General features: G+C 30.4%; 1 protein-coding gene across 2 annotated transcripts; it reads left to right on the top strand.

Moving 5' to 3' along the window:
• The first annotated feature begins 5,380 nt into the window (after positions 1-5,380).
• LOC114185390 (E3 ubiquitin-protein ligase At1g63170) lies at positions 5,381-9,698 on the top strand. Of its 2 annotated transcripts, XM_028073087.1 has the most exons (6): positions 5,381-5,527; positions 6,113-6,215; positions 6,535-7,376; positions 8,340-8,465; positions 8,548-8,839; positions 9,087-9,698. In XM_028073087.1, the coding sequence occupies exons 3-6, from the start codon at positions 6,706-6,708 to the stop codon at positions 9,273-9,275; spliced, it is 1,278 nt and encodes a 425-aa protein (XP_027928888.1). In that variant the 5' UTR covers positions 5,381-5,527; positions 6,113-6,215; positions 6,535-6,705; the 3' UTR covers positions 9,276-9,698. The 2 variants fall into 2 exon arrangements, with proteins under 2 accessions (XP_027928888.1, XP_027928889.1); XM_028073088.1 differs by lacking the exon at positions 6,113-6,215 and having other exon boundaries at positions 5,399-5,527.
• Positions 9,699-9,957: the final 259 nt, after the last annotated feature.

Here is a 9,957-nt window from a genome sequence, read left to right as displayed (position 1 = left end):
GTTTCCCACTGCATGGACAAAGCCACACGTGATGCACTTCTTCCTTTATCTCATTCTCTTGTAATTTCATCTACCTCAAATTAATTACCATAATATAAACCTTAATTAAACCAATGCGTATTTCATTTTTGGACTAACGTTAAATTTTAATGAAAGTGTTGTCCTCTGTTATCTAAAGATGTTCCAAACAGCAAAGTTACTGGGGCTTCGGATCTCTCAAAAGATACTCTGCATTTTAAACTTATATTGTTTAAAAGGGAACAATCACAGTCTTTAAAGGAAAAGAAAAAAGTGTTTCTTTCGGTAATTTAACATACAAAGAAACATTATTTGACAGTAATTTAAAGTTATCTTTGTGAGGAACGTTAAACTGAAAAGGAAGCAGAATTAGGTGGGAAGATGGTCCAGTGAGCCCACAAAATAGTATGGCAAGAACTATTTTCAAAATTCTAAATTTTGAAAGGAAATTGAAATTTTATTATTTATTTTTAAAGTAATATCAAATTTAGTAGTTAGTTTTAATATACAAATTCATACAAATATAATATATTTTCTGTATCAAAATTTTTTTGACAAAAGATTCAATTAAACATGTCCTATTAAGATGAATAATAACCCAAAAAATAATTGTAATTCTGAATATTTTTACTTGAAGAAGAATATATCAATATAAAAAGGATTTACTGAGGTCAAATATGAGTTTAAATCTTATATATTAATTAAATATAAAATATTAAAAATTATATAAAAATAAAAACTCGTAAACTTTATTATGTAATTTTAGATTGAACATGATACTAATTTCCGATAGACTTTACCTAGATTTCATTAGTATTATAGTATTTTCTCTGTAAAAAAATTCTTTTAAATTCATCTCTATTCAAAACTTTCATTTTATCTTCAAAATTTACAAAATAATTTCATGTTAGGTTTATAGGGAGGAAGTTTTACTGGAGAGATATAACATCAATAAGACCTAAGCCCAATCATATAAGACACTGATACCACTTTCAACTCAAAACTTTAAGCAATGGATTTATAGGTCTTTATTCTTATATAGTACTCTATTTCCTCATTTTTGTGTCAATGTTGGACTTAGATTCACACTTGAATTCCTAAACTCCATGAATCAACATTTAAATATTTTAGACAATTGAGTTACGATTCTGTTTTTTCATCTATTTCCCATTTTTTAACATTCATTGAAACGGAAAATTTTGAAAAAATTGGAGAAAGACATTATCTATATAATATATGCGATGTGACTTGAAAATTATGAATCATGTGTTGTATCTAGAAGCGTAGAAGTAATAATATGAGAGGGAAAAACTGAAGAAAATATGAAAAACCTGGGGAATTAATGCACACCATAGTTGACCATTATTTAATTGCTTTCTTTTCTCAATTTCTCCTCTTGCTTTATTCATTTGACGACAAATAAACATGTTTATTCTTGCTTTAACCAACACACTTTAAAGACATTTTCTTTGGTGTCCTTGCTTTATTTTTACATATTTCCTAGGGTTTTTTTTTTCATTCCTGTTCCTATAACTGCTGTTGTTCTTTTAATAAAAAGCAAAGTTTTATTTCCCTGATTCCCACTACAAAAGTCAATATATTGAAAGTCCACACTAACTATTCGGATTAAATTATAATTTTAAAGAAATATAATATACCAAAAGTTCAAAACACTTAAAACAATTTTTGTCCTTCAAAGTACATGTTTGAATGAAAGAAATTTTTGTGTATACTAAATATGTTTTTTTTTTCTTTAACTTTCAGTAAATTTTGGAATTAATCTATTTCAAAATTTTAAATCAATTTAGTCCTTCATTTTTTGAAATATATGAATTTAGTCATTTTAAATCAAATTTAGTTAGGTTTATTTGATGTTTCGTATGTATTTTAGGTTTGTATTTGAGTTATTTATACATTTTGACATATTTTTGCTTTAGTATTAAATGCTTGAAATGTCAAATAAACTTAACAAAATTTAATTAAAAAAACTAAATTCACATATTTCGAGAAATGAAAGACTAAATTAATATAAAATTTTAAAATAAATTAATTTTAAAATTCACCGAAAATTAAGGAATAAAATCATATTTAACGCTAAAATATCACACATTCAGACCTACCTAGTCCATTTCCGGTTGGCCTTAATTATTCTACATCATCACCAAAACCTGACACCATAACAAGTTAATTAACATCATTAATATTAAAGGAGACCATTATAATGACTCTGCAAAATATTAAAAAAAAAATACTAAGTATTCATTATTTTTTTCCTTACTGTTTATAACTAGAATAAGTATAGCAAAATACAAAAAATAAAATAAAGAATGTAAATGTACGTTAACATTTTTCTTTTTGGAAATTGAATGAAGTACTTGTTTAAACTGATTGTGCTTCTGAACAGTGGAATTCAATGATTAATACTTAATTGATGATTTCAATGTCTTACCCTTGTTTTTTCCAATTAAACCAAAACTGTGGATGAATGTAGTTTTGTTTCTTTAGTAACAATGATACATTCGAAGAAGCTTCTTCATGGATTAAAAAAAAAAAACATGTTATATCTCTTAAGCTTCTATATTAGTCAAAATATTTCTGATCTGTTGCAGGAACTATTGTATTGGGTTTTAATTTATTTCATGGTAAATTCACTGTATCATATCACATTAATTGTATTTATATGTAATTTTTACTTTAATAAAGAGGTCTTATAATACTTACACTTTAATTAATATTTTTAAGATATATATTTTTTTATTAATATAACTCAGTTTTAAATCTTATACCAATATCTAACATTAGACATTTTATAAAATAAAATCTTACACTTGACATTGTACTATATAATAAATTAATATGTATCCTTTATTAAATATACATGGTATGCACATTCTTTTTTAATAATGAGTTTTTATGGTTTAAATCTGACATTGTATCCTTAATATATTTCTTCGTATACAAGCCATCCTAATGTGATATTTTAATTTAGTTTTCGTGAGTTATGCTATGCTACTTTTTAAAAAATTTATGTATATATATATATATTTTTTTTTCAGTACAAGTATCTTATAAAATATCATTTAATAATGTTATTTACATTTCAACATAAAAATACTTAATTTTAATCTCTTTATTAATAATTATTGTGATTGATTTTGTTCAACTTATATTTTTTCACACAATAGTTATTTTTTGACAGCAAAAATAAATCAATGAAAATAAGGTCAAATAAATGTGGAAAAATATCTGGATTGGTAATTTGAAAGTGCCTTCAATTTAAAATGATGGAGTTACACGCTTCAAACAAGAACCATTTGCTCCGAGAGATTATGATTGGAATCGACAAAAAGTGGGCCCGGACATGGGCTTGGGCTTTCCGCCACTTGTCACAAGATGATGCACATGACCCATATTTATCCGGGCCCACCATTGTGTACTGTAGCTATTTGTGGTACAAACTATGCAATGTGTATTCCACCCGTCCATTTCCTTCAGATTTTTCTCCATCGGCCCATCAAAACCCACGTAATAATGCTTTATAATAATGCTTTATTTTTGTTGTTTTATTGAATTAGAGTCCAAATATCATTGTCCATTTTTTTCTACCGAAGCGTTAGCCCGTTTTAAACTTACGGCCCATACAGTGAATTGTGAATTGTGTTTCTTGTGTTATGGCCACATGCGGTTTTGTTATTATGTGTATGTAGATAAATAGGTTATTTTAAATTAATGAAGTAATCATGTTATGCGAAACTTTTAACTGAATTTATGGAAAAATAATATCGTTACTATTAAATAATAATAATTTTATGCATTTTAAAATAAGAATATATTGAGAAACCTCTTTGTCATTAATATCAATAACACTTTACAGCAATAAACTCAGAGATATATGAAAGCTGATTCTTTTAATTGAAAACATCTTTTAAAGCTTACTAATTTCATATGGTTGTGCTAGAATTCAAAAATTAAAACTAATTTTCAATTGCACTTAATTAAGACTGTATCAATACTAAAATCTACTTTATCATCGAACAAGTTTCTCTTCAATTTCATAAATGCGATAAAAATACAATCTGCAAAAAATAAAATTTCATTCTTTAATATTATGTTATAGCTTAATGATGGAATAATTATTAATTTCAAACAATTATTTTCGTTCTTTTAGAAGTTATATTGATAATTATCTACAAAATATATATCGATAATGTCTTGTTCATTTACAGACGAAATTTATCCTTTATCCAAAATTTATATGAAAACTAATAAATTTAACTAACGATAATAAGAAAAAAAAAGTGATTTCTTCACAGCATATTTTTGTTAGACAGACGAAAGGATTTTTAACCTAGTTTTGAAATGTATTTCACATCTTTATTCAAAATGTTGTCTTGTAAGTATTTATAAACATAAGTTAAAAGAGTATTTTAGTTACCATCGTTTAATGCTTATAAAATATTTTTTTAATGAAATAAAAAAGAGATAAAATGTCCGAAATTTTATACTATAAAATTTATTTGCTTTATTCTAAAACAATAAAAAGTAATTAAGGATCACAAATCTTCAGTCGTCCAAATAATTTTTTTAATGACAAGTATATTTATTTTTTTATTAAGGATATACCAAGATGTGTAGTCCTTTATTTTCTTGAAATGACTTGACGCATATTTTATCATAAAGTAATTATGAAAATATCAATTTTAAAGACAAACACGAAGACATTAATAAGACTATTAAAAGACTACATTTATATATAAAAAAAATATAAAGTCACCGAAACTAATTCAATTTAAGTATACCATTTGTTGACTCTAATAAACAAATATCTATTCACTCACTTGATTGATCCATTATGGTCGTGTTATTAATCTTTCAATTTCATCCACCCATCCATACATATACATATACATATATATATATATATATATATATATATATATATATATATATATATTTATTTATGCAAGTAATTAGTGCACTGATTCTATATTTTTTCAAAATTTCAAATAGTTTTCATTTTAATTTTTTTTATACACTCTTATTATTGGGCTCGCAAAGTTAATCTATATTCAATTTATTATTTAGTGCCAACAAAAATATGATAGAGTTTTCTTATTTTACAAATGATCACATATTTAATAACATAATCTGTAAAATAAAATAAAAAAGCCTTATCATCGTAAATATTATACGTCGTTGGATTAACTTCCTCACGCTTCATCAGACGACGAAGAAAGCGTTTATTCAAATCGAACGGTAGAGAGAGAGCGCGTGGGACCACACGACATCATGCCTGTGTTTCCGCTTCGTTTCTTTTATTTTATGAGAGACGTGTTAAGGCATTGCTGACGTTATATTAATATTTCAATTATCGATAATATGTTATTATTTTTCGGTTCATTAAACGTTTGTTCTGTTTTTGTTTGTTTAGTAAAAATCGAAAATCTGCAGCAAAAGAAACGGCACACACAGTGAGCTTGGAATCGTTTGTTTGCGTGAGCTGAATCAGGTGAACACTTTCTTCTCCACACTCACATTCCTTTTTGTTTCGTTTTTTTCTGTAACTTCAGCTTCCTTTCAGCTTTCGTTTCGATTTATTTTGGTTCCGATGCCAAATGTTTTTTCTGTTTCTGTTGGTCGGATCACACTGTTTGTTGCTATAATGACACACGCAAAGTGATCAATTTATCAGTGAAACGGATTCGGTGGGATTGGGTTTTGTGTTTGACTCGGAATTAAGATTTACTAGGTTTCTGTTTCTGGAAAAACTATTTTCTTCTGAATTCACTGTTACCTAACTTTAGTAACTATTTATCACCCTGGATTTTGGACCTAATGTCATGCTTGCCCCACTTTAAACCCTTATTTTATGCTCAATTAAAACCCTTACTTTACTTGTTTTGGAATTGCATTACATCCTGTTGTTATTGGAACTAGATCTTTGTGTAAATAACGCTCAAGATAATCTACTGTTATAAAATGCACTACTGTATTCTCACTTTCAACATATAGATTACATTGGATAAAACAGTTTACAGGTGGAAGTGGTAAGATTTTAATGTATAGAGTTATCTATCTGTGGCTACTTGATCAGGAAAAAGGTTAATACCCCTTTCAAGGCCCGGCAACATTTCTCCATATTTTGTTTGGAGTATTACGGTGGATTTGAGTGGCATCAGGAATCAAATCAGGAGAAGGTGCGCGTTGGAAACTTTGTTGCTACCAATCTTGCCTTATCGTGTTTTACTTTGGTGATTTAGATGAATGTCAATCAACTATGTAACTATCTATGACGGCAGATTTAGTTCCAAATGCTATCTTCGTCCCACTTTACATACTGTTGTTATTGGAACTACATCAATGTGTTAATAACATTCAAGATATCTACTGTTATAAAATGCACTATAGTGTTCTTGCTTTAAACATATAGATTACATTAGATAAAACAGTTTATAGAATTAGTGAGTGGTGAGATTTTGGTATATAAAGTTAATGTATGTGTGGTTACTTGATCAGGAGTAAAGTTAATCCCCTTTCAAGGACGGTGAGATCTTAAAACTTGAGGATTGGAATTGGAGCATCGCGGGGGATTTGTACGTCATCAGGTATCAAATCAGGAGATAGTGCAGGCAGGAAACTTTGTTGTGACAAATCTATGCCTTATCGTGTTTTACTTGGGTGATTTAAATGGATGTTACTTCTCTGGGTTCAAATAGCAATACCCAAACCGACCAGCACCCTTTGCTGATGGAGCAACCGGAAAATCATAATGGTCGTCAGCACGTAATTGACATTACTATGAATGGTGAAGCTCTAACTATGTCTTCCCATATTGATCAACACTCTGAAATGCATTTACCGCACAATGGTGATCAACCAGCTGGGGACACACAAGATTCCACTCATCAAGCATCTTCATCTTCTGCATCCAGATTAAACTCTAGGAATTCAGCTTCACTAAGAAGAGGTGAAGGATATGGTCATCGTGGTCGGAGTCCATTGAATTCTGGACTTTGGATTTCTGTTGAGCTTTTTGTCACTGTGAGTCAGATCATAGCATCAATAGTCGTTCTGTCGCTGTCCAGGAATGAAAATCCCCAGGCTCCATTATTTGCATGGGTTGTGGGTTATGCATCTGGTTGTGTTGCCACACTTCCCATTCTATATTGGCGTTTTCGAAACCGTAATCAAAGCAATGAACAAGATTCCTCTCAACCATCTCAAGGATCTTCTGGAAGCAACCCTCCAGATCGTACCTATACTGCCATCTATGTTTCTCATGTCTCAGACGAGGAGAACGGTAATGCTACACAATCAGCCACGAGAAACACTATAATTCCTGGAGCCTTTACTTCTAGGTATGTTTTTTTTTGCCCCTCTCGTTCTTATCAATTTTTTTTTCTTACTCGGGGGGATGGGGGTGGGAATAATAATTTTGGTTTTTGAATACACTCTTAGTTTATGGTTTAACAGGCAAATAACCTTATTCCTGTGATGTACTTTTTTCCCAATTCATTATGGGTGGAGTTGGGATTGTGGTTTTCAATTGATTGAAAATGTCCAATATTTAACTCGAAAGAAAGGCATATATATATGACTTTTATTTATTTGGCCACCTTTTTTTTTGTTTGGTGGGGGTGGGGGTGGTGTTCGAAACAAAGTAGCCAAGGATTCAGATGATTAGAAGTAGAAGAAGGACGAGTGCGTATTAGTTTTTCTGCTCCCCATATAGGAGACCCTGGCAAGGTTTTATAACTCAGCATGGGCTAAGATGTCCTGAATTATATATTATCCTCCTCATCTGGTTGTTCAATTTTCAATTAAAAGTAAGATTTTCATATATTATATCTGGAACCAATGATGAAAATGTTACTTAAAGTTTGGATATTTGTGATAAATTGATGTACAAGATGTGACGGCAGATTCTTTAGTGGTGACGACATCTTTTTTTGTTGATGACAATGAGTATAATCGTAATGGCTGAATTGACATCTTATTTCCTCAAAGGTTATCGATGTCAAATTCCAGCTTATACAGTACCTTGCCTAATATTGTCTACATTTAATAAATTCTCCAGGAAGACAATTTCCTTGTTAAATTACAGAGGAAATGAAATATGTTTCGAGATTCAACTAGAACTTGGTGACTGGGAAAGATAGGAAGCCTTGAAATATGTTGAAGTTGTAACACTATTTCCTCGTGATGCTATTTAATGATAAATTCAACTGGATACAAAACCTTGAATCTCAGTCTGATTGCATCATGTTTAATGAACTCCTACCACACTAATAAGAACAGAATTTTTCTTTGCTAAATTGCAGGCTTAATGGATTGGTAGACCATTTCAAGATGGCCTTGGATTGCTTCTTTGCAGTTTGGTTTGTTGTTGGAAATGTTTGGATCTTTGGAGGTCACACTTCTCCTTCTGATGCTCCACAATTATATAGGTACCTTAAACACACTTTTTTTTTTGCGCAGCCAGTATTTTACAATCTTGAATCTTCAAATAATCTTGGCCATTTCATGCAGGTTATGTATTGTTTTTCTTACCTTTAGCTGTATCGGATATGCAATGCCATTTATACTCTGTGCAACTATATGTTGTTGCCTGCCTTGTATAATTTCTGTTTTGGGCATTCGGGAGGATTTTTCTCATAATAGAGGAGCAACAGTGGAATCAATTAATGCTCTACCAATCTTCAAGTTCAAATTGAAGAACAATGAAAACGTTGGTGATCAGGATGCCAATGCAGTTATGGATGAAGGTGGAATTTTGGCTGCGGGAACAGAAAAAGAGCGAGCTATTTCAGGAGAAGACGCTGTAAGTTTAATGGGGGTCACTATATATATTGTTTTGAAGTTATGAATTAACAATATTTACCTCAAAGTCTATGCTTACCTTCTGCCAAAAGAAGAACGAATACCAAGTTTTAGATATAAGTAGAACCTGTGAGTGCAAGTGATTCTTAAGGATGGACCAATGAATTTGTTGCCAAGCGTTATGATTTGTGATCCTTCACATGTGGTGGAGAATAATTTGACCGAGTAAATTTCTGAATTTGTTGCAGGTTTGTTGCATTTGCTTAGCAAAATACGCAGATGATGATGAGCTTAGAGAGTTACCTTGCTCTCACGTTTTTCATGTGGTGTGTGTTGACAAATGGTTAAAGATAAATGCATCATGCCCTCTTTGTAAAACAGAAGTTGGTACGAATAATGGAGAGTCACCTTCAGCCTGGGAATCAAGTACTCATTAGGTCAGAACCAACACAGTCAAAGTTCATCTCAGCTGAATATTCCCCGTCAAGTTGCAGCTTTTCAAGTGTACATCATTAAACCTTTGGATTCTACTCTGAAGATGAGATCCAAGATAATGCAATTCAAGTGATACCTTGAGCATGTGTGATGTTACGTTCTAGTAAAAGGTAAAGGATGTGTTTTTACCAGCTCTAGTTACCCCTTTTTTTTTCTCCCCCAACATATTTGCACCGGTTATACATACTCACCAAGTATTATTTGTAGAAAAATAGGATGTTTCGAATCTTTCTTCGTTTATCTGTTGTCCATCTGTACATATCAAAAATTTTACTGAAAATGTTGATTTTTTCATTTGACACTGTAAAATGAGCTGAATGTTTTTCTTAAATGTTGTTTTGACATCATCATGATGTCAATCTCAAGCAGCTGTTTCCCTTCGCTTTGTTTATTATTTTGCATTGATCAAATTTATATACTTTACTTGATGTCCAAATACTGCCTGACTATAGTAAATTGCTTATTTTAAGCCAAAAATAAATTATCAATTGTTTACTTTAAACACTTCCGTCATAAACTTCTGCGATTCACATGTTCATATAACGAAAGAACAAAAATAAACGTACATGAGGAGTTTAGGTAAATGGATTTCAGGTGGCAGAAGGTATTTGGTGTAGGAAACAG

The sequence above is a fragment of the Vigna unguiculata genome, chromosome 5 (genome assembly GCF_004118075.2).
Source record: "Vigna unguiculata cultivar IT97K-499-35 chromosome 5, ASM411807v1, whole genome shotgun sequence".
Taxonomy (NCBI): Eukaryota; Viridiplantae; Streptophyta; class Magnoliopsida; order Fabales; family Fabaceae; genus Vigna; species Vigna unguiculata.
This window is presented reverse-complemented; position numbering and strand designations above follow the sequence as displayed.

Coding starts and splice junctions, on each gene's coding strand:
- LOC114185390 (XM_028073087.1), top strand. CDS start 6,706: ATGGATGTTACTTCTCTGGGTTCAAATAGCAATACCCAAACCGACCAG. Junction 7,377..8,339: donor CCTGGAGCCTTTACTTCTAG/GTATGTTTTTTT, acceptor GCTAAATTGCAG/GCTTAATGGATTGGTAGACC. Junction 8,840..9,086: donor CTATTTCAGGAGAAGACGCT/GTAAGTTTAATG, acceptor AATTTGTTGCAG/GTTTGTTGCATTTGCTTAGC.